We start from the raw sequence: 25,403 nt of genomic DNA, 5'->3' as shown, positions 1-25,403 counted from the left end.
ATAGACAGACCGGCAGATAGACAGAGACAGACAGACAGAAAGACAGACAGACAGAGAGACATAGACAGACAGACAGACAGACAGAGACACATAGACAGACAGATAGACATAAACAAACAGATAGACAGACAGACAGAGACAGACAGACAAACAGACAGACAAAGACAGACCGACAGATAGACAGAGACACATAGACAGACCGACAGATAGACAGAGACAGACAGACAGAAAGACAGACAGACAGAGAGACATAGACAGACAGAGACACATAGACAGACAGATAGACATAAACAAACAGATAGACAGACAGACAGAGACAGACAGACAAACAGACAGACAAAGACAGACCGACAGATAGACAGAGACACATAGACAGACCGACAGATAGACAGAGACAGACAGACAGAAAGACAGACAGACAGAGAGACATAGACAGACAGACAGACAGACAGAGACACATAGACAGACCAACAGATAGGCAGAGACAAACAGACAGACAGACAGACAGAGACAGATAGAGACACAGACAGACAGACAGAGACACATAGACAGACCAACAGATAGACAGAGACAAACAGACAGACAGACAGACAGACAGATAGACAGAGACACAGACAGACAGACAGACAGAGACACATAGACAGACAGACGGACGGATAGATAGATAGATAGATAGATAGATAGATAGATAGACAGACAGAGACAAATAGACAGACAGAGACAGACAGACACAGACAGACAGACAACTAGATAGAAAGACAGATAGACAGACAGACAGACAGACACAGATAGATATACAGACAGAGAGATAGAGACAGATATAGATGGAAAGACAGATAGATAGACAAACAGAGAGATAGAGACAGACAGGATGTTGGTGGTCACCTTGTGCAAGAGCTCCTCATTATATGTGAGGATAAGTGTGCTGCTGGACAGAGTGTGTCCTTCCTCTGTGTCTGTGTCCACTGGAGAGGAGCCGTAAGCGCTGTCAGGACAAGCAGGCTCTCCCTGCTCCACCGGCTCCAGGTCTAAAGTGTTCTCCATCATCAGCTCCATGTTTGAGGAGCTTCTCAGTAGTAGATCTTTGACAGTCATTGAGTCTTCTCCTCGCTGGCTCACTCGTCTCAGAAATGTCACGGTGCCTCTTACCTTGTGTCTTGTCTCTGATGTGCAATGATGACTCATGCCAGAGATTCATTCTTATAACATGATGAAGTTTACACTATTAAATATTTAACAGTAGTGCTTCCTGTGGCGTGTAATACAGGACATGTTTATGATGATAGCAGTGTACACAATAGTGCTCACTGTGGCAAACCATTTCGGGTAGTTCCTGCTGTGCTGAAAGTTCTGAACTATATATGAAGCTTTTAAAAATGAATACAATTTCGTTGTAGTGTAGGATGCTTTGCTCAAACTCACACACTTACACTTTATTCACTAAATGGAAATGCAGGTCCGCCTGCTAAGTGAGGGACAGACAGTTAGCTTACATGAAGTTTTCACCACAAAAGATGATTAAGATGTAATCATACAGATTTCTGTAGCTTTGTCAAGCAGGATGCAAGAACATATAGTGACACAAATCAGCTTGCACCACAAAACAACCCATCACTTTTTTGCTAATGCTTTTATTAGCATTAGCATATTGATATTAGATTCCTCATTGGCATCTGTTTCTAATACAATAAAACAACATCAAAAATTCACCATAACAATATTGGGTTATATATATATATGTGTGTGTGTGTGTGTGTGCGCTCTTGTTTTTGTGACATATCAGGACACAACTCTGTATAATGACATGGGTATGACACAGGTATTACAAGGAGAGGGTGACTTATGAGGACATAACCCATGTCCCCATTTTTCAAAACGTTTATAAATAATACAGAATGAGTTTTTTTTGAGAAAGTAGAAATGCAGAAAGTTTCCTGTGAGGGTTAGGGTTAGGTGTAGGATTGGTGTAGGGCCATAGAATATACAGTTTGTACAGTATAAAAACCATTACGCCTATGAAATGTATCCACTTTTCACAAAAACAAACATGAGTGTGTATGTGTGATCCTGAAGACTGGGGTAAGGATGCTGAAATATTTTCAATTTAAATGTTATTACGGTTTTTACTGCATTTTGACTGAATAAATGCAGAATACAAGTCTTCCTGTCTTCACACGTTTGACCAGGGTATACAGAAGCATTAGTAAAATGTGAATCAAATTACAATAGTGTAAATTCAGCTTAAACATTAAATCGCAAATATTCCCAATCAACAAATAAACAAGACATGACAATGTAACTTGCTTTCACATCTTTATTGTGTTATCTGTTGCTGCCCATTGCCCCTAAAACGGCTCGGGTTCAATGGGTCTCCAACTTTCAGGTTAAGACTGGTGTTCACACCCCACAGAGACCCAGTGAGACTGATGATGGACGTAAAACAAAAGCTGAAGCAGCATTCTCAAGATCTCACGGACAGATTAAAATAGGACTTTACATCCAAAAATAGCATTCATTCATTCATTCATTCATTTATTAATTCACTCAACCAACCATTCTTTACATGTAATTTCACTTGTTTCTTTTGATACCACAAAAGCTTCAACGAAGAACATACACCAAGAGAAAAAGGACACTTTAAACCTAAAACACAAAAGAACTGAGTTTTTTGCTCAGTAAATTAAAACCTGAAACAACCCCTTTGAAACACGGGGCACTTAAAATCTACCGTAAAAGAAGCATTGCATTTGCCAAATAAATGCAGCATGTCGAACAAGACACATTATGTTTCCTAGTGTCTTCAATGAAAGGCAAGAAAGTAAAACAGCAGACATAAATGGACAAATGTGGGTGGTTAAAAACAGTAATAACCAGCTATGACACATTAAAACGGAGACTGATCATTTACAATCTGAATTTAAAGGGACAGGTCTGAACCTGAATGACTTTCTTCAGTGGAACACAAAAAGAAGTAGAACGTAAAAGCTGCTGAAGCTGTCAGGGTCTAAAAAGCACAAAGAAGTCTACACGACTCATGCACACTATTTTAAATCTTCTGAAATTATACGATAGCTTTGTGTGGGAAACAAACTGAAGCTCATCCAAAATTAGAATATTCACTTACGTCATTTCACACTTGTATGACTTCAGTTCATCTTCAACACAAATTAACTTTTAATGAAACCTCCACTGAAGTTCCATTCAACCAACACTTTCAACCTTCAAAAATCCATTGGTTCCCATGTCTCATAATTTGACATCGAATGGCAGAACTCTGAATATGGAGATGGGATTTCTTTGACGATATTATAGGAGGATGGGGAGATTTTCAGAGAATAACTTTGTTTCTCAAGACTTGAAATACAGCAAACAAGTTGTTTCCATTCATTCAATCATCTGACCATTACATTTAAGGTCTTCGTTTGTGTTCCATAGAAGAAATTCAAAAAGATTGACATGATTATGTAAAAAATTCCTTTAAATTATACAATTGGAGCAGTAACTCAAGTCTCCAGCTGTAGCGTCCAGCTCCAGTTTAGGACACAGTTCAGGAAATTATTCGTAGTTGAGAACCAAACTAGTGGAAGACAAGAATTAAGTGTGAAATACTGTAAAGTGGTGGTATACAAGCACAAGTGTATGTATTAGCGACAGATCACATACTGATCTTTAGGCAGTCTCAATAATTTCAATAAGCGTCCTCGTACTTTGCGATTTTTGCGCCGCTGAGCAAACATTGCAGTAACGGACAAAGCAGGTCCTCCAGATGAAGTGTTTTTCAACTCAAAGGACATTGATTGAAGACAAAGTCACAGACTCTTGTTTCCTTCTTGTTTTGTTGCTATATACGATGAGTCCATGCAGTGCTGCGTCTCCGAGCAGCTGAATCGCGTAAAGTGAGAGAACACATCAATCCATTGGCAGAAATTCATAATGCTTCTACAAGCTCGGCATCCTCTGCTGAGACTCAGCCAATCAGGAGGGAGCTCTTTCTTACAGTAAAGTGCACTTCTTCAATCTGCTTCTGAACTTTTGATATTAATGCTTCAAAAGAAGCATAGCGACACACCCAGAGGACTCCGGCTCCGACTAGCGTCTGCTAGCTTCAAATACCAATTTTGACCAGTCTTACAGAGGAAAATAATGTGCACAGTTTTTTCCTCGTAACAAAGAATAAAAGTGTAAAATCGTTGAGCTTTGGGTCTTTGTATCACAAACCCACACCGTAAACTATGTGCTAATAAGACTTCGAACCTTGTAACAACGTATTTAGATTATATCTGAACATTGATTTATAAAAGCAAGACTCAAACATGTCCACTTCTGGCAGTCTTCTTGTGCAAATTTAAATGTTTTTCCTCTCGTAGATTCACCCTCAACCAGTTCCCGCACTCCACAGAAGGTGCCTTGACTAGTAATGGGACGGTCTGAAGACCACGACTCGTAAACATCACTCTTGTGGACTGTTCTTCAGGGCCTTCGGCGCTTTGCTCCATTTATTCGAGCTTGCAAGGCTACCTAATGCGACCGTCTTTTTTGACTGGCCCCAGTTCTGATTTGGGGTCAGGGGACAAGGAACTCCAAGAGGTCTTGGTACAGAGTCCAATGCTGGGACAGGAGGAAGTCTGCTCAGAGCAAATGTCTCCCGTTACCCAGAAAGCGTCGACAGAGCTGTCCACCCAGGCCTCCAGAGGCTTCCCTACCAGAGATGTCTTCTTCTGTGCCTCCTGCAGAGCGGGCTCACTGGGCGGCAGCTTCAACACATGGGCCAGCTGCTGGAAGCTTTGCTCCAAATACACGTTACCTGGTGGACCTGCGTGTACCCAACCATGGTCTTCTGAAGAGAACAGAAGAGAAGAGAACATAGACAGATAAAGGTCATTAGATAGTATTCGTGTATTTGTACCGGACCGTTTCGGTACAGGGCTTTCGGTACGGTGCATGTGTATACCGCATTTATATTGCAATATAAATCCTGAAAAAATATATGTTAAAATATATTCAAATAGAAAATGGTTGTTTTAAATAGTAATGTTTCTCATTGATGTCTTACCTGTGCGCAGGGGCTCACGTCCCTTGAAGGCCAGAGGCATGACCAAAAACCGAGTTTCTGCTACACGCTCCCACAACCGCAGCACACGCACCGTCCACACTCCAGGCCTGAGGGGGCGCTGAAGCGGTGGCTTGTATTGCGTAAACTCGGCCTCAGCGTCTATGCTGATGTCATAGGAGGCTGCTACTATGTGTGCTGGGTCAATCCACACTATTGTGGCTGTCAGGTTGGGTCCACGAGCCCACTTTTGGACCGCCACTGGTTCATCTAGAGGTCCCATCACACCACCAAAGTTACGGAAGATTCGCTCCTTTGGGTCCCACTCGGTTCCGACCTGGTACAAAACAGCATGCACAAAATATACAATATTAAAGAACTAAAAATTAATTTACTCTAACATTTTTCTAAAAGCACTTTCTCTTTTTGTAAATGATGATTCATGTATGCATTTCATTTTTTACTTTATGTTAAATTAAAATGTCATAACTGGATTGTTAAAACCAATCAACTTTGATGTTGTGATTAGAAGTAAAAATAGTTTACTTCTAATTATTTTGGCCTCTTAAACCCCTCCTCACATTTGATAGCAAGCTCGAATTCAGATCTGCCTCCATCCAATCATTTGCCAATGCACAGAAAAAGTCCCTGTGCTTTCTTCCCCCCTGTAATCCATTTTACTCCAATGTATGTTACAATACAGAACAAATAATTTATTCATATCTATTTCCTTTATATTGTGACTGTGAAGTATATAAAATAATTTACAATGGCCTCCCTGTTCTTCTCACCTCAAGGTGTTTGAGGCGCTCAAACTCATGAAGGTTGTGTTCCAGCTGCAGAGTTGCTTGAGGAACAGCCCACACCTCCAGAATCTCACGGGACCTTGTCACCACATTCTGCACCTCCTGTCTGACCAGGTAACCCTGGAAACGGTCATCATAAAAATACAGGTGCACAGACAGGGGGTAGCCAATAGGTTCAAACCTGTGAGTAAAAACAATTAATCAGATTAATCATTTGATGACTGGACTGGAGAACTGGATGTATGGTTTGAGATGGAGGGACTGGGATAGATGGATAAATTAGGAATAGGGGGTAGATTTAAGTAAGGGATATAAGCGATAGAGAGACTGACTGGAAAAATGGATGGATTGGGTGGTTGGGACTGTCACCAGCAGGCCTCAGAACTGCTTTGAATGGTCTCCTGCTTAAGAATGCCTAATATAAAGGAGGAGGAGTATGCCACGAGGGCCACATCATTGAGGGATAGATTGGGATGGAGTAGGGCTGGGCAACTTTGGTCATGGGGGGCCACTAGCCTGCAGAGTTTAGCTCCAACCCTAATCAAACACACCTATAGCTTTCTAGTAATCTTGAAAACATTGATTAGCTTGTCCAGGTGTGTTTGAGTAGGGTTGGAGCTAAACTGTGCAGGACAGTGGGCCTCCAGGACTGAAGTTTCCAAGCCCTGCCAAGCCCATGGATTGGATTGAGATGGAAGGATTTTAATGGAGAGGTGTACTGGTATAGAGGAATTGGTGTGGACTAATGGATGGAAGGATAGGTTTTGATGGAGGGGTGGATTAGGCTGGAAGGACTGGGATGGACTGGATAGATGAATGGATTGGGGTGGAGGGACAGATGGAAGGATAATTTTGGTGGAGGGATGGTTTGGACTGGGATGGATTGGATAGATGGATGGATGGATTGGGATGGATTATTTTGATGGAGGGATGGATTGGTATAAAAACACTGAGATGGACTGAATAGATGAATTGGCACGGAGGGAGGATTGGGATAGCATGATTGGGATGGACTGGATAGATGATTTTGATGAAGGGATGGATTGGGATATAAATATTTAGATGGATTGAAAAGATGGATGAATTGGGATGAAAGGATGGATTTTGATGGAGGGATGGATTGGAATAGAACGATTGGGATGGACTGGATAGATGGATGGATTGGGAATAGAGGGGTGGATTTAAGCAATGGATATGAGGGATGGAGGGACTGACTGGAAGAATGAATTGACTGATTACAAGTAATTGGGATGGACTGGATGGTTGGGATTGTCACCTGCAGGCCTCAGAACTGCTTTGAGTGGTCTTCTGCTTACGGAGGCCCAGTCTAAAGAAGGCAAAGTACGCCGTAAGGGCCACATCATTGAGGGACGAGACCCCATCAGCCTGCTCGAATAGGCTCTCCCAGTACGCTTTCAGGGCCACTGTGCCTGGAGGGTACTGTCCATACAGATGATTGTCCAGAATCTCAATAGACTCCTGGTTCACTGTGGACTCAAACTTACGGGCGAAGAACGTGGGTCGTGTTAGTTGCTGTCATGGGAGAAAAGAGGATTTAAGGTGGTGTCAACATCAATGATCTAGAAAGAAAAGCCAATTTGCTAAGAAAGCCACTGATTTACATTCTACTGTGCAATATGCATGGTTAGTGAATGTGGCCTGCTGTGATCGTTTCAATATTGTGTGGCTTCTGACTCACTTCACTGTTCACTGACCTGTATTCTGACGAGGTCTGAGGGTTTGAAGTCATTTGGTGAACAGCCACACCAGTCCACAATGTGCTTATACTGGCACTTGCAGCCCAATTTCCGGTTCCAGTTGGTCACGCGCAGATTATTGTCGACCAAAGTATCGCACATGTGGCTGTTTCCCAGCACTGTGTGAAAGAAAGACTGAAAACCAGAGAGAGAGGAATCCCTTAATATACCCTCAGGGACAAAGCGCTTAATGTTTACAGCTCACTGCTGTGCCAATTAAATAAAATTAACATGAAGTAAACCCATTAAGAGATGGGAATTTATGATTCAACCAGATTAAGCCACAACAATAATAGTGATTCATCCTGCTTCTTTAAATGGGCCATTCAATTTTTTTATTTTATTTTATTATTTATTTTATTACCTCAGCAGGCAGAAGAGCGTAGGTGTAAAACTGCTTGAGCCCCGTCACAAGCTCGTCCTGTGAGTTTACCACATACTCCACAAACTTGTGCGTGAGGGCAAACCAGTCCGAGCCTCCTGACACCTCCAGCCCCTCGGGGATGGTGCGCTCGCCCAGACGCCACATGTGGTTGTCACATTCGTGGAACAGCCGGTCCAAACCCTGCTTTTTAATGAACCTACGTGACAGGAGAGAGCAGGATGGTGACTGATGTCATGATAAACACTGTCATGGCTAGTTGGGTTGCATTATTTATTTGAGGCATGTCAAAAGTGTCAAGATAATGAATGACAGAAAATGCCAAACGAGGCTCTCATTAAAAGGCTGAAATTCCTGAACAGAAAGGAAAAAAAAAATATATAAAAATAGTTTGGACCAGTCTTTTATTATTGACCTCCAAATCCAAATCATTGTGATAAACCAAACAAAACTCCAACCATCTAACAAACAAACAGGAAATGATAAAAAGGACACTTGTAGACCAGTGTGTAAAGCATTAGTAAGTTTCACTTTTAAAAAATTACTGTGATCCTGTAGCTCAAGTGGTAGAGCGCTATCAAGCGTAAGGTTGTGGGTTCGATTCCCCGGGAACTCATTATAGGTTAAAATTGATAGCCTGGGCGCACTGAGTCGCTTTGGGTAAAAGCGTCTGCTAAATGCATAAATCTAATGTTTTTAATTAAATTAAATTTAATTGAATTACTGTTTTACTTTTAGGCATGGCAAGGATAGAAGAAGTTTATTGTTTTATTTATATTTAAAGTGGAAAACTCAAATAAAACTATGATATTCATGATTCAAATATTCTATATTTTTTTAAAGAATGTTTGCACATTTTTTGTACATGCATTACATACAGGTAAAGGTTTTTTAACCCCATTATGCCACTTGTCAATAAATACGTTTTTTTCTAACACATGAAAGCAAAATGATTATTTCATAATAATCATAATTATTTTACTTTTTTTATAATTAGACAAAAGCCCTATTCGGACGGGACTAGTTTTACAGGGGGTCGTTAGAGAAATCTGCGTTTCACAGACGTACTTGGTGATTTTAATCCCGTCCGAATCTGCCACGTCTGTGTTTTTCCCACACAACCTCTGTGATAATTCCAGAGCAAGTTACCTACTGTTTTTCAGCAAACTCAGTGATCCTCTGAGAAAACTAATCCTGTCCGAATGCGAATGTCTGTGATTGCCGGTGATATTTTATTTCACAACGCGGTTCCTTGTGTGTTTTGGCCAACGTGAATTACCGTAAATGCTCTTACCGCGCGGATGTTTGATATAACGTTATTTGCTTAGCGGCAAATAAATAATAATAAAAAAATAATACAAATAATAAAATCAAGAGCAAGATCACGTAAACTGTTAATACCGGCTATTGTAATATCAGCATCAGGTAAGATTACTCACGTTCATTTATGTACTCAGTTACATAATGTTTTAATTACATTTAAAAAAAAAAAAAAAAAAAAAAAAGGATGAAAACAAGTTAAACTAAAGGAACCACACATTAACATGGTTTTGCTATACTAGCCATTTAGTATTTATTGTGTAATAATACTAAGGCAATCATTCTGAATGAATTAAATGCACGCATACAGAGCGCGTGATCTCTGTGACGCCCAGATGCACAAATCAGACCCTCCCATCTCTGTAATATACACGGAGATGTTAGTCCTGTCCGAATTGGTACATGAAAACCACAGACGTCAGGTGATAAGAGTCGAAACTCAAACGTAGTTTAGAAAACTAGTCCCGTCCGAATAGTGCTAAAGAAAAAGAAAATTGTATGTGTCCTTGCAGAATAAGAATATTAATTTATTTTAAAAAATGATTTAACTGTTAATTAGGCAACAGTATGAATAGAACAATGATTTTAATGCATACTGTTTGGACATCAAGTTTCCTGAAGGCTTATAATTTGGGAGTACGAAAACAGAGATCATCAAAACAGAAATGCTTCAATGAGCCAAGTTTGATTCATTCTGTGAATGAATTCAAACATTTCAATGAATGAATTCACTCTGATCCAAAGAAATATAAAAATGGCATAATCCCCACCCACAATCAAAGTAGATAATCTGTGATGCATTTAGAGCATCCCTAGATACAGACAGTAAATCAGGGAACAAGTTACCCAACCTGGAATAACCCTTTAGAGTTGAATCTAAAATGAGTTTACCTTGCGTTCTCTCTGCCGTGAGACTTCAGGAAGTTCTTGTCACGGTTCTGGGAGAGAAAAGCCACGAGCTCATCATTGGTCCTGTTTTAGATGATAGTGAGAGAGGAGAGGAGAGATAAAAGTGAGGGATTATGTCAGAAACCCAGTGCTGACTGCAGGGTGGCGTGGGTGAAGTCTTCATCTGGAAGGATTTAGCTCCTGCTGACAGGATTTGGTCGGTATCAACGTCTACATGTGCATCAGGCCACGTACACCGATTTGGCTTATTTAGCTTGCTTTAAAAAATAAAAAGCATCAACAGCTGGAAGGATTGTGAAATTGTAAGACTCTGATGTGTTAGAGAAATCCTCCCGAAACAGATTGGAGAGAAAGAGACCGATTTGCCAGCATCATCACACTAGCACACAACGAGAGCGGCTCTGACTTCACGTCTTCAGACACAAGCTCAAGGGAAGGTCCCTCCACATGTATCTCTTAAATCAGTATCTCATGTTTTTTTTCACTGACCTTAAAGCAATGCTTTCTTTCTTTGTGCACAAAAATTGTTGTCGTAGCTTCATAAAATTACAGTTGAACACTGAAGTCACATGGACCATTTTTGTCCTTATTACGTTTCTAAATCCTGATCGAGGTAGTTCCCTTGCTGTCTATGCAGGGCCAGTAAGCTCTCGGATTTCATCAGAAATATCTTAATTCATGTTTAAAGATGAACGAAGGCGTTACGTGTTCGAAGCGACATAAGGTTGAGGAATGAATAACAGAATTTTCATTTTTGGGTGAGATACCACTTTAATATTTATATTGGGTAATGAAATATGCTCAATGTGCTTTGCATATTTTCCAAAAAATGTTGTGGACCGAAGTTTACAGCATGCAATCAAAATAAAAGTTCAAGTATTAGAAATGTTTAAAGTTCGAGACTTTGATGTTTAAAACTAAAGAATTTACAACAGATCATTCAAATTTAAACTTACAGTGTAAAATAAAGTGATTATCATTTTTTTTTTTATTTCACAGTACCATTTTCAATAGTATTGTCCTTTTATATTTATTTTTAGACAAGACTAATAATAATAATTACATTTAAATACTTTTTAAATAAAAACAATGAAAGCACTTACTAAAAAATACACTCTCTGTATACTTGCATGTCATGAGAACAGTCAAAATGCAAATGTGCTGTTTAATTATTGAAATATTAAGATTTAAACTTAAAATCTCAGAGGGACTTAAAGTAGCCTAAATATTTTATGTCTAATAGGTTCGGTTGACAAAAAAAGTTAGGGAACCCCAGGTCTAGTCAGCCAATGATTTCAAAAACTGCAGTAGAACTGACTTTATTATACTTTTTTTTTTTCTTTTTTCTGAGAGCCCTGTCAAAGATGATGCTGACCTGGTGGGGTAGTCGGTGGCACTGAGGTTGATGAAGAAGTCCCATTTCCAGTCCAGCATGGACAGCAGGTCATGCATGCTGCGCAGGTAAGCCTTCAGCAGACTGGCCCCGCCCCAGATGGTGACCATGCGCCAGGGTGTAGCTCTCACATTGGGGTAGATCTTCGAAATCTGCAGCACCTCCCGGTGCATGTAGTTTGATCGCTGCAAGGCACAAAATAACAGTCTTCAAACATCTCCAATGGTCTTGAAGATGAGTGGATCATGGATTTTCACTGTTTGTGTAAATGATTTATTAAATATTTCAAATCATGTTAGTGCAGTAGTGCAGTTCTAGCAGTCATCACAGTTCTGCTGCTGGGAGCGGGAAGATTTCTTGTCAGGAATTCAGTTTAGCTTTGAAAGACTTTACTTTTAAGAAGCTAAAACCTGAAATAGCTTCAAATTAAATACTAAAATCAGATGAGACAGGCTTATAGAGAGGAAGAGATGGAGCAGATGTTGTGCCAAATCTTATCAGGGTGTGAGAGAAGTAACAGGCTGACAAACTTCAGCTCTACACAAGCCTTGGTTCTCCAGCATGTGAGCTGATGGCCACTGAGCTTCTCTACACTTCAGCTCAAATCAAAACACGGATCCATAGGGCTGTTTTTAAGGGTACTAAAGAGTTTGCTGTGGAACTGTTCAGTTCATTTTGGGTCAAAGTTCCTTCAGCCTATGATTATTTGGGCTGGACTGTGGTTTGCAGAGAATCAAAAACCAAAATCTCGACCGAAACCAAGCATTCTGCACAGCCTGAGCCAAACCTGAAACCAATGTTAATTTTATACAAAGTTTTATGTGAAATATAAATGTTCACAAACTCTCTGTAATTGCCGTGACTTCACAATAAAATACAGACTCCAGCAATTTTAAAATGCTGAAATATTGTTTACATTTTTAGACTATAACTGCATGTGTCAGTAATGATCAGTGTAATATTGCTTTTAAAGATACTACACAAGAGGTCTTGTTTTTCTGACATTGAGAATGCAGGAGCATATACAAATGCAATTATTTATTGTTTTTATTTAATTAAATCTAGATAATATTATGTAGTCACTGCTTTTTCTTCGAAAATTTGCTTTTCGATCTTTTGCAGATCTTTTAGGTCATATTTCAAGTCAAGATTTTCAAAAGATTTTCTTTCGGCAGCTAAAGAATTTGGTCTCACTTTATTTTAAGGTCAAATTCTTGTTATTAAACCATTAACTATGATTTTTGGATAGACAAATTCCTAATTTGCTGCTTAATAGTAAGGTAGTTGTTAAGTTTATGTACTGGGTAAGATTGGGGATGTAGAATATGGTCAAGCAGAATATGTGCTTTATATGTACTAACAAACAATATTTTAATAACAGGCATGCTAATAAGCAACTTATTAATAGTGAGAATTGGGCCCTATACTAAAGTTTTACCTAAAACTTTGGTGTATTCTTAAATGAAACCCAACCTTGAGGACACGAACCACACTTTATGACAGAAAATAAGCATATTTTAGCACTTATTATAGTATAACCCAGTTGTTTGCTCTGGAATATCTCTCTGGAAAGCAGCTTTCATTCTTCACAAAAACAAATAAATCTGAATCTGCTGTTGACATTCAAATGCCAACGTTGTTTCACCACTGCTGAATCTACAGTGATTTCTATTTCAGCAGTCTGAAGTAAATGTCATGATCTACCCACTGATTCTACACAACAGACAATGTAGGCAAGTCCCACTCTTATGAGCCAGCTTTTCATTGACTCTTTCAAAAAGTTTCAAAAACTCAGATTGTAAACGCATGTTTAGTACGTGTTAGGTATGTAGAAATGCGCAATGTGTGTCGATTTTAAAGGCAAGTGCTAACAAACATACACAACAATGGTGGATTAGATGGCACTGTTGTTGCGGTTTAAGAGTTTGCTAATGCTTCTTCAGCAAAGTGTGGATTTACTTCACCAATATTACAACCAACAGTGTTGATGCATCATATAATCGTCACTTCTCTACAGGTACTGTTCACTAACAAGGTGACAGCGCCAACTACTGGCCTGGCATACCAATACAGAGTTTTTGTTATGTATAAACGCAAATCATTTTGAAAAATGTTGTTGTGTATACGTGAAACTTATTAAAAACGCAAGGAAAAACATTTCCATTTTTTTATTACATCCTTCTTGTATAAACGTAGCCTTGTTGCAGTCATGTTAGGGGAATTTCAGCAAAACCTGGCCAGAAAATGTTCCATTGTCTATTGTTAAAAATGTAGCAATATATAAAACGATAAGAAGCCAAACAGCTTCAATCCACATGAGCAACATATACGTGGTGAAATCTGTGAGAGAAATATTTCACCTTTACCCAAAACTCCTACTGAAATGGCTGGATTTTGCTGCAAAATATTGCTCAAACCGAGACCCTTGTTATAATGAATTTATGGTTCATGAGGCTGTTCTTTCAGTGAGATCTCAATGGAAAAATAAACCTGTTGTGTGCTAACTTACCTTGTCCACATGGATGTAATAAAAGTGGTCTTTGTGATAGATGGCTTTGAGGAGACGTTTCAACTGTCGGACTGCTCGTCCATGAACCACCAGCATGAAGACCACCCTGACTGGGTTCTCCACCTTAGAGAGGTCCGTGTCAGTGAAATCTGCATGCTGGACCGCACTGGAGATCACTAAAGATGGACAAGAAGAATAAAAACTTGAAATCTGACTGGATGAGGATCTAATGATTGAAGGAATGAAGTTACCATGCTGTGGGCAGAACTGAGGCAGAGACTGAGGCATGAGCTGTCCCGCTTGGTGCTGGCACACAATGTTGGCGATCTCCTGTCTGCACTGCCGTGAACCCGCACGGTGGAGGGCAGACAGGGCGTCCTTGCCCGAGATCTCACATTTGGGCACAAAGTCACTGCTGGGGACTTGAGGAGCACCCTCAACGCTGCCCGGCTCTCCTGGTGCTGCTAGATGGATTTTGGCCATGTCCCCTGCCCGCGTGTCGCTGAAGTTACGGCTGCTCGAGGGATCATAATGGGCAGCCACTCCGTCTTCCGGACCACCCAGACTCTTGTCCTTCAAAGAGGGCTTGTTTCTCCGTTTAGACGCTCTTCTGATGATGGTGGTGACGGCTGGCTGATCCTTGCGCTGCCTCGACTGCCCGTGGTTTACCTTTGACAGGGCGTTTTGCCTCTCAAAGACCACAGGGTGCATCTTCTGCTCCTGCCCATTGTGGTCGGGCAACTTCGACCCCCTGTGTTTCTGCTGAGAAGGAAACAGAGTAAATAAATCAGAGGTGTGATACCAGATCCCGCCACATCAGCGCAAATGAGAAAACAGGATCAAACTTTATTCTCAGAGGAGGAACAGATGGATAATTCACACTCGGAGAACAAACTTGCTGACGTTTCAGGGAGCCCAGAGGCACAACGTGTCTGCGTTGTTTCTCATTTGTCATTTCCCTGGCTCCAGTTGTGGCTATTTTTAGCATCATTTAGTGGCGGGAATCAGAGGTACTATGTAATGAGGGTAGTGACTCACAGAAGAAGCTCTGCCAACACAGAAAAACACTTATCTTAAGCCATTATCTTACGGTGGCATGTTTTAGGAGCGTTAAGATTTCCTGCGTTAGCAAGAGTTATTGGGTGTTTCACTGTGGGAAATCATCAGCTGAAGAGCAAAGCTGTTGTTAAATGGTGTATTAAACTGAGATGCATGCCTCCAGTCCCCTAACTGAATTGTGCATTGTTCTTTGTTACTTTTGAGTCTATTGAAACGTTTTACGTAATTCAAACAAGAAGAATAGTTTTTGTGCTCTTTAATTTGGCATGTCACTGATGTCAGCTCACTGTAGCCAACTCTATTCAAGAAGCGAGTGAACAATCACCTAATACAAGTAGTTACTGTATGAAATACACATGAATGTACATTAGATGGGAACAATGTTACATTTAGCTCAGGAATGCCCTTCTGCGTCCGTCCGTAGCGCGATAGTTCAAAAATTCACTCTAAAAAGGAGCGATCTGCTTAATATTTGCACTATGTTTATATTTCAACAACAATTTGATGTAGGAACATAATTATATCACTAGAAAATTGACATAAAAACACACTTGCATGCAACGTAAATGTTTGTATACAGCTATGTAAACTGCACTTTTATTGTTCTGCTGTTCATATGAATCTGTGGATATTGCTGTGCGTTCACACCACTGCCATTGAGAGTGTAAAAAAAAAATCACTCTGGCCGCCCTGCCAACAACACTGTGGAAAGATTCATGGACGCTCTGACGTAGACCGAACGCTTATCTTTTATTTAAAAGCGTCGCAAAGCAAACAAGCTAGTTGATCTTGTGCGAACTAAACACAAAGAGTGGAACGTTATAAATGAACCTCATTAAATGTTTTAAATGTGAAAGTGAGAAATTGATTGGTGGAAAGAACTGTATTGTAGTTACAGGTTTGCTAACGAAATAAACCAATTAAAAGCTATTTGTGTTGTGTGGCTTTTGTGTTCATGGTTAAGAGCTAGTCTAATTTCAACATTATAGGAGACATTTACTAGCCTTGGTCTTTAATTATCATTAATATACTACAGATTCTTCTTTAGTAATTAAGATAATCTTAAGAACATCAAAATGTATTCAACTGTGCTATTTGTGAGACACCCTGAATATGAACTAAATTGTGCTACAAATGTATTTAGAAAATGTATTTATGTACCACTTGAAACTCTTTCAAAAGTGGTACAGAGATAGTACGATAAAAGCACATTTTAGTTCATATTCATGAGTTGTCATTATAGCACAGTTGAGTACATATCCGAAATATATTTCAGATATGCTCACTGAATATAAACCTAACAGAGCACTCAGATCACTAGGATCGAGTCAGTTAGAAATACCAAGGGTTCACACAAAACAAGGGGAGTCCGCCTTTATTTACTATGCCGCCCGCAGTTGGAATCAGAGAGATCAGATGTGCTAAAACACTAGTCACATTTAAATCTAGACTCATCTGTTTAGCTGTGGATTTATTGAATGAGCACTGTGCGATATTGGAACTGATTGCACTGTATTTTATGTATAATCATATTCTATTCTTGTTGTAAATTCATTTTAAACCTCTCAAATTAATTTTGAAATCATTTTATTGTTGTGATTATTTTATTATAACCATTGACTCTTCTTTTATTCAAATCACCTTGAATTACCATTGTGTATGAAATGCGCTATATAAATAAACTTGCCTTGCCTTACTAAAGAATAATTTTTAGTATATCAAGTACAAAATTAGTGTATGAAAATGGAACACTTTAAGTACATTTATGGAAGTATTTTTTTTTTTTTAACCTTGTTCCCCAACACATTTTCAATATGATATGGTAGAATATGATACATTTGTAATATAAAACACATATAACCAGAAATGTCTTCTATTTTATTGCCAGGACATTAACTTAAAAATAATAAAATATACTCAATATTTGAAAAAAATACATATATACAGAAAAGTAAACATTTTTTAACACAGTTTTTTAACACGGAACAAAATCTTTCATACAAGGCTTATTGTGTCTGAGGAAGACGGTACAAGGTGCAGCTGACAAGACCGAGAGGGAAATAAACGTACTAACACCCCTCACACTGCTTCCCCCATTACTCTCTCCCCAGTGTTCAGTGTCCAGCCTCCAGACACAGTGCTTCATACACCTGCTTGTGAATTTGGAACTTTAAATCCTGCCTGGTCCTCAATGACAGCGTCCTGAAGTTCCCCAGGAAGCTTTTGAAAAATAAACTGTCACTGTCCTCCTGAGGAGTGCCCTCCAAAACTCTTAGCATCCTCTCCTCAATCTCATTGTGGTCTCTGTCCCTGAACGCTGGACTGGCTCGGGCTTGATGGTCCTTCCTGAACCTGAAGGCTGAACTGGCTCAGGCTCTCACTCAGACTGTGTGTGTGTGTGTGTGTGTGTGTGTTGTCTGTCCTGCCTGACTGTGCCCGGCCATGGCATCTTCTCTTTCCTCTGGAGTCAGTGCTTCCCCGACACCCCTACCGTATTCATCTATCTTACAGGAAGGGGTTGAGGAAGCCCATGACTCCACATGGCCAAACACTGCTCACACCTGCTCTACTCTTCTTCCTCTCTGACTCCATCCTTCTCTCTCTTCTGTAGGTGTCTCTAAGAGACTTCCACCTTTCTCTGCAGTCATCTGCTAGTGAAAAGACAACAGAAAACACATATTCAATATAAACACCTCATTACCCACAATACAGAATAGTTTGGTTGCTATGTCTGAAATGGCGTAGCTTTATGTGTCGCTGACTGTCTATATATTTAAGCCTATTGACATTTATCTTATTTTTTACTAGCTAAGCAATTTGTTGACAATACCACAGTGGAGACCAGTTACAGAACACTTTTGTTTTTCCTTGTAGAAAGAAAAGAATAGGCAGAAGGGACTGCTTTTAGGGCTTCACCGAAAATGATTCATCGAAATGAAGAGCTTAGGCAGAAGCTGTGCTTGTCATGAGTATCTCTCAGTGAAGTACAGTTCTGTGATCAGCAGTAGATCTCCACCCGAAGGTCAGAGGGCGCTCTCGTGCTGAAAATCTGTATATGCACCGAAGAAGAAATTCTCGAAATGCCTATATAGCTGCATCTGAATAAACAGAAAATGTATCTGCTTTCACTGATTCAACGGGACTACTAAATAGGTATGCAGCGATTATAGATTTTGTTGGTACGATTGTTGTCCGAGAAATAACCACGGTTTTACGATTATGAGGATTATTATGCATTTATAATGTTTACAAACACATGCTCTAGGTATCAAATTGTTATTTATTGCTGCCTTTTAAAACAAAAATAACATGGTGATAAATACTAAAGCACAAAATTATAATAATAAAGACTATTGGAATTAAAAAGGTGACCTCTGCTTTGCAAACAACCATGTCAGTATTTCCCTTTTGAAAAAAACTAATGAACATAGATCATTTAGTATTTAGTGGTTTTAATTTACTACAACGAGAATAAAAGGTAGGCCTTCTTTCTTAGTGTGACCATCTGGGCAGCGTTATGCAAATCCTCCCACAGTGACGTAGAGATGTGGGGGCATGTTAGAATGAGACGGTATTTTTTTATAAAGAATATCTCTTTGGATTTGAGACTTTGGTCTTTGCAACTTAGATCTTCTTTCTGCACCAAGAGCTTGTAATGCTCCAAAAGAAAATGGGAAATTTAAAAAATGCATCATATGACCCCTTTAAATGTGTTCTTACTACCTTTTTGGGCCTTGAACATTTCAGTTCAGCTGCTGTCTATGGAGGTTCAGAAAGCTCTTGGATTTCATCAAAAATACCATAATATGTTCCCTGAAGATGAACGGAGGTCTTACGGGTTTGGAACGACATGAGAGTGAGTCATTAAGGACATAATTTCTATTTTACAGTGAAATATCCCTTTAAATAAGATTATTTTAATGTCAGCTAATGATTCTTGTTCTAAATATTCCCGACAAGACTTTTTGGTACATGAAACATTGTTAAACTAAATAACATTTTAGCGGGTGTCTTCTGTAAATCATGGTAAAAAAAAAAATAGACAACTACATGATTTTCAGAAAATAATTAAATCGAATTAACAGGACCTTTGGCCTATATATTCTCAGATCATGCAGCGGAAGAAAGTTTTGACACCGTAATGATGTTTAAGATGTTATTACAGCAACTGATGTGCACATACCACACACAAACAGATTTCATCACATCCAGAATGACAGTGCGGACACTGTGTCCTAAACACGGATGTGTGCAGAGCAAAGCAAACCTAAGAACAGCGCGAGAAAAGCCTTATCAGCACACCTGCCAGCGATACTCCAGTGCAGAGCACAAACACAATGACTTGGCCCCACAGTCCTAAACAACTCCATTATGCTACACGTTTCCTCAGCAAACCCAGATGATCACATGACTGCACACATCTCAGTGTAATGCTCAACGCGAGACCCCTGATAATGTGAAAATAAGATCAGAGCGAGGACAGCTCTTACTGTTAGACAGCACAAGTGCCAGACATTGATTAACTGAAATCCCAGTGGCTCTGGGCGTCTGTCCCAGCACTGACGCAGCTTGAAGCCAAATGAAGAAGCTTTCTGACAAGAGTTTCAGCAATTTGCGCTAAATTTAGTCTCATCATTGAAGGATTCTCCATGTTTTTGCTCTCAGAGTCAGCCTGATATGCCTGATGCCTACTTTATCCATATTCAGATTGTGGACTAGTCATCCAAGAACCAAGTCAAGTAGGAATGCAAATTACTTTGGCTACTTCAGCTTAAATATTTTGGGGAGAAATGGTCTCTATGGTGCCACAGTGGAGAAAATAATGTGAAACGCAAAAATCTGTCTAGTGCACTTGGGTTTTACTTGTTCTTAAATTTTTTATTGTTTTTTCCACACATGACGAGCCATGTAATCAAATCTGGACATGGAGACTCACTGAGATGCCCAAATCTCTGGGACTGAATGATGTAGGACTTTGAAAATGAAGATTCCCAAAGAAATGTTGATTAAGAACTAGAATCTAAAACCATATTGCGATACCTTTAATACTTCTCGAGTTATAGGCATGAAAACTTTTGAAAAAGAATATTTATGGCACTCAGACAGGTACGTTCAATGCAGTTGCTCTGACTGAAGTAAATGAGATACATCTCTAGTTTCAACACTATTTGTTCACCGGACATTCCTCTTATGCAAAGTGACCCACATTTGGTTTTTGACCACTGAAAATGCATACAATTAAATTATTTACATCCAGAGACTCACTGAAATTGCATTATCTCTGGAATCGTACCAATGTAGTGCCTTTAAAATGAAGATGCCAAAAGGAAAGTTTGTTAAGACCCAATAACTAAAAGGGCATCGAGCTATCTGTAATACTTTTTGAGTTACAGGCCTACAAACTTTGGAGAAAAACAATGGAAGAGGAGTGACCAGCAGCCTTAGACCCGTGTCAGTCCATACAGCACCAGCGAGCCTCATTAACAGAAGCGCTTTGGACTTTCAAGCGCCAAACCAACAGCTTTGCTTCAAAACACAGTGAGTTGCCAATATATGCAGTATTGTGGAGAAGACAATCCCAGAATACACTGCAGTGAGCTCAGTGAAACAAATGAACAGCCAGAGTATATACATTATTAGAAATATTAGAGCTTATATTTATAAATATGATTCAATATTTTAGATAAATTTAATTCATTTAATAGAATTAGGGCAATATAACTATAATTGGACATTTTACTGTGTAGAGTTAGGGCAGTTATTTTGCTAAAAACAGTATTTTATACCCAGAAGATTGCACAAAACTTACAGCATAAAGGGCGACGTAAAACAACATCTCATAGCTGACAATCAGATGGCAGCTGTCTACACACTGCCTCTCACGAGTGTGTACTTCATACACTCAGAAATAACCCACAAAACAGGGAAGTTTGAGGAGCTGTTGTCATAGATCTGCCTACACTGGGTGCAGCTTACACATTAGGTAAAGAAGTTTGAACAAATTAATGAAACATATTCATTAGCTGGTCTAAAAATTCTACCAGCTAATTATTTTCATGACATTTTGCTCCTTTAAATAAGTCTTGCAAGTCATTTGAATGAAAACACAAGACTAAAGGCAAATTTGCTCCCAGAACAATAACTATATTAGTGCCTCAATATTCGGTTTATTATAAGAATATTAGAAATCAAGCAGATTTTGAACGGATGTCAATGTTTTTGTCACGCATTAGGTAAAAAAAAAAAAAAATTTCTAAAAGTGAATGCAGTTTTGCTGTTGTAATAGCATTTGCTTTTCTCAGAATTAGAGAGATCATTTAAACGTTATAGAATCGATGGTCATCAGAAAAGCTTTGATGTCATTTTAATTTAGTCTTTACTGTAATGCCTGATAAAGTAGCGTCTGGAAGCAGGGCTTATTTCATTACAGCCGTCACCGGCGAAACCGATATATCTCCTGCTACAACAGCGCCTCCTGCTGGCAGAGAATGGTTGCCATTGACTTCCATAGTAGGAAAAATAAATACTATGGAAGTCAAAGGCAACCACCAACAGTTTGATTACCAGCATTCTTCTATGTTCAACATAAGAAAGCAACTCATGCAAGTTTGGAACGACATAAGGGTGAGTAAATGACAGGACTTTCAATTTTGGGTGAACTGTCCCTTTAAGGAACCTGAATCGTTAAAGAGGATTCAGAATCAGAATTGTTAAAGTCCTTCTGACCCCCTCTGTAAGCAGCACAGGTCACTGCAACATCACATGACCTGTCCTGCAGGAACTCAAAGGCTGCCAAATCAATGGGCTTTTTCATCACAGAGACTCAGAGATAGAGGGAGAGGCCAGAGAAGCTTGCAGATGTGCCATGGTTGGAATAAGGACAACCTCTTGTGCATAGATCAATTAGCACGCTCGACTCGTCACCAAACAATTAGTTAGTCGACTAGTGCGTAAAGGGTCTTCATTATCTGGGTGCAGGTCATTAAGTTCACACAAACAGCTATTTGCAGAAGAAGCTGTCAGAAGTCATTCGGTTGTGTGTTATTAGTTATTCATATGCAAACTGCCTGCACCAAACTGAAATATACTTTGGGTTTAAGTCTTCGTGTGAGTTTTAGATTCTGCAGCCAGGCGACAGCTGACATTAGGACACCTTGGGGCTGAATAGCACATCATTCTCGCTGGGCTGTACACCTGCAGGGTTACATTCACTGAAGAATGGCCACTGAAAAGAAAGCCTTCTTTAGCAATCAAACATGCAGAGCTCTTGAATTAGAGAACAGTGCAACAGCATGGCTGTGCTCGCTAAAAAATGCTGGGTTAAATACAACCCAGTGCTGCTGGGTAAAATTCTTCAGGGTAGTAACAAAACAACCCAATTGCTGGGTTCGGTCCATATTTTACCAAGCACTGGGTTGTATTTAACCCAGCATTTTTAGGTTTTAATATATGCAGTAGGTGTCCACTACAGGAATCAGTACAGAGAAAGAGACACATGGTAGATTTCATTCCCATGAGAGCCAATTAGGAGAGAAACAGCAGGGAAGCATTGACACAAACATGCGAAACGTCCCACAACAGACACTTTGGGACTTTCTCCATTCACACAGTCCACTGTCATCTCAACCAAATCTTCAGACCATAAATGTATGTGCGCATTATCTCCTAATGTGAATGAGGACTTCAAATAAACAGTAAAGAAAGCTGAATACTAAAAGCCTTAAGAGAACATGTTAAAAATTGGTAAGAAGTTTCAGTTGAAGCCTCCTCATGCTCTCATAGATCGGTGAAGTAAACGTGGAGCAGGAATCCAGACACGACAGCACATTCCTGATACCCGTCACAACTCGTAACCTTTCTCAAATGTGTTCACGTATTACTGGAGAGTCCTTGAACGGAAGACAGTTATTCATTGACTTTTCAGTTATGCAGGCTTCTTCCAAGTTCTCCTACAGTTACAGTTCACTTCGTTCTGGGCCAGTCATCCTGGACTAACCCGAGGTTAAGTGTTTTGGTCAAGGGCGCAATGATTATCGTTCCTGAATCAACCCAGCTGGGGTTTGAGACGCCTCAGATGTTTAAACACTATGCCGCATTATGAGCTGCAGTCACACTTAGTTTATTTCTGATATTCTAGCAGTTGGTGATTGGATTTTGAGATGTGGCTACTGCACTCACTTTAACACAACACTTAAGTGGAGGCTAATTCGTATGAATTTGTCCAATCTTCTTGCACACCATTTACTGCTATGTTTAGGGAAGGACTATCAATCTTGGCTTTTTCAAAAAACAAAAACAAAGCATATTTCTTTTCTATTCAAGTTACACCACCTCGCAAAATCAGCCTCATTTTGTGCACAGTGGACTCAATTATGGGTGGCGTCTCAAAACCTAGCAAGCTTTCTATCTAGGCATTAGGGTTGGTTTAGAAGGGTTGCCTAGTAAGGTAGTTCACTTGGCTTTTAAGACTATTATGCCCCAAACCGTACATTTCCATCCAGATCACATTGTACGAATTCACAACCTTGAGAAATATTCATGTTTGTTACATTTGCTGTTTTCACCAGAAGATGGAGTTATGCCATTTTGATTAAACATTACAAGGCCATTAAAAAAAAAAAATGTATCCATGCATATGCTGAATTGTGCAATAAGCATTCAGAACATTTAATGCACACTTAAACTTTCTGAACATGAGTATATAAGCTCTAATAACTGCTGAAACACTGTATTATAAAACTCTGAACAGCCTAACTTAATGAATAATGGATTCAATTATAGGGTGTGTTTCAAAACTTAGCAAGCGCCCTATCTAGACAGCATTTTTGGCATCACAGACACATTCTGAGTCAACAGCGATTTTATTCTAACAAGATAGTAGACTACATTGTAAGGACATAACGCTGTGAACTCTAGACCTCACTAGATGGCATCAAAACATAGTATCCAACATGAGTTGCCTTGATATACTTAAAAACAAAAGTTCTTCATTAGCCTCTATGATGGGTTAACGAAGAACCTCCATGGAACCCTTCCATTCCATAATGCTATTCATGGTGAATTTATTTTATTAAAAATAATAATAAAAAGTTTTCGAACTAAGAAAGTAGGAAATGTTCACTGAAGGGTTTTTTGGGGAACCAAATGTAAATGACCGAGAAAACTCGCTTTTGGACGGTTTTATTTTCAGTTGTGTAGTCACCATTTTGGTGTATTAAAATCTCAAAGCCTAGTAGTGAGCGACATACGATACTCTGAAACGCTGTCTATGTTGGACCATTAATACTACTAGTAATGGTCAGAAGCTTCACTAGATTCTCACACAGCGGGCAGATTAACTAACCTGATTATAATGTCTAAAACGAAGTCTGTATATGTAGCTCTCTAGGGTTTGATACTAAGATTAACCAAAACTGCTGCCTGCGTAGACAGCTAACGTTAACGTTAAGTTTTGATTCACAGACATAGAGTTGTTCTGGATGAAGTCAGTCCAGTCATTTAAACCCAAAGCCGGTCAAAACAACCCGCTCTAAATGATCCACAAAACAACACTTGATCAAAACAACTGCATTGTTTGTGTGTTTTATACACTATAACCTTCTCCGAGAACACAACCGACGCGTTTGTTTACACTCGACGCCGCTGCTACTGGAGAAACAGTTCAACTAACGAGACTGACTGACGGCTTTAGCTTAGCTTAGCACTCTATCAGAAACCGTCAGCTCTAACGGCGAAACCGAAGCACGGAGACATGATCTGCCCGCGTGAAACAGCACCTACCACAGCCTCTCCCTCCTCCAGACTCCGCAGGCTCCATACCACCAGTCCCTGGATCAGTAAGATGGTTAAACCGGCCGCGATTGCGAGTTTATACCGTCTTAGGAGCTTCTGTACACGGGCGCTCGCGACCATCTTTCCCCCGTGAAGCGCATATATAGCAGAAACGAGTCACGTTAGCCGCGAGTGACTCACTCGGAGGGAGTCGACTCTGTGAATCAGACGATGATTCGATCAGTGCCCCTTGAGAAAGCATAGTGGTTCAGAGTCTTTTAACCAAATGAATCTGATTCGACTGAATCAAATTGAGAGTCAGTCTCTCAAAAAATTATAATAATTGAAGCACATGATTCAAAACTTCATGATTGTTTATGAGAATGTAGAATAAGTAATTTTTTCTTAATTTTTAAATTATTTTTCTATTTAATAAATAATACGAAT

General features: G+C 39.6%; 1 protein-coding gene across 3 annotated transcripts; it reads right to left on the bottom strand.

Annotated features, from left to right (window-relative positions):
- Nucleotides 1-2,300: 2,300 nt before the first annotated feature.
- On the bottom strand, nt 2,301-25,149 carry xylt2 (xylosyltransferase II). 3 transcript variants are annotated; one of them, XM_026207424.1, is made up of 11 exons: nt 24,966-25,149; nt 14,378-14,888; nt 14,127-14,302; nt 11,600-11,802; nt 10,207-10,287; nt 7,978-8,194; nt 7,572-7,748; nt 7,133-7,389; nt 5,842-6,037; nt 5,054-5,387; nt 2,301-4,834 (listed from the first exon to the last, which is right to left on the bottom strand). In XM_026207424.1, the coding sequence occupies exons 1-11, from the start codon at nt 25,095-25,097 to the stop codon at nt 4,515-4,517; spliced, it is 2,604 nt and encodes an 867-aa protein (XP_026063209.1). In that variant the 5' UTR covers nt 25,098-25,149; the 3' UTR covers nt 2,301-4,514. The 3 variants fall into 3 exon arrangements, with proteins under 3 accessions (XP_026063209.1, XP_026063208.1, XP_026063207.1); XM_026207423.1 differs by having other exon boundaries at nt 2,301-4,837; nt 14,378-14,885; XM_026207422.1 differs by having other exon boundaries at nt 2,301-4,837; nt 24,966-25,148.
- Between the last annotated feature and the right edge of the window lie 254 nt (nt 25,150-25,403).

This window comes from Carassius auratus, chromosome 28, assembly GCF_003368295.1.
Source record: "Carassius auratus strain Wakin chromosome 28, ASM336829v1, whole genome shotgun sequence".
NCBI lineage: Eukaryota > Metazoa > Chordata > Actinopteri > Cypriniformes > Cyprinidae > Carassius > Carassius auratus.
The sequence above is the reverse complement of the archived record's forward strand: the minus strand, read 5'-3'. Positions and strand labels throughout refer to the sequence as shown.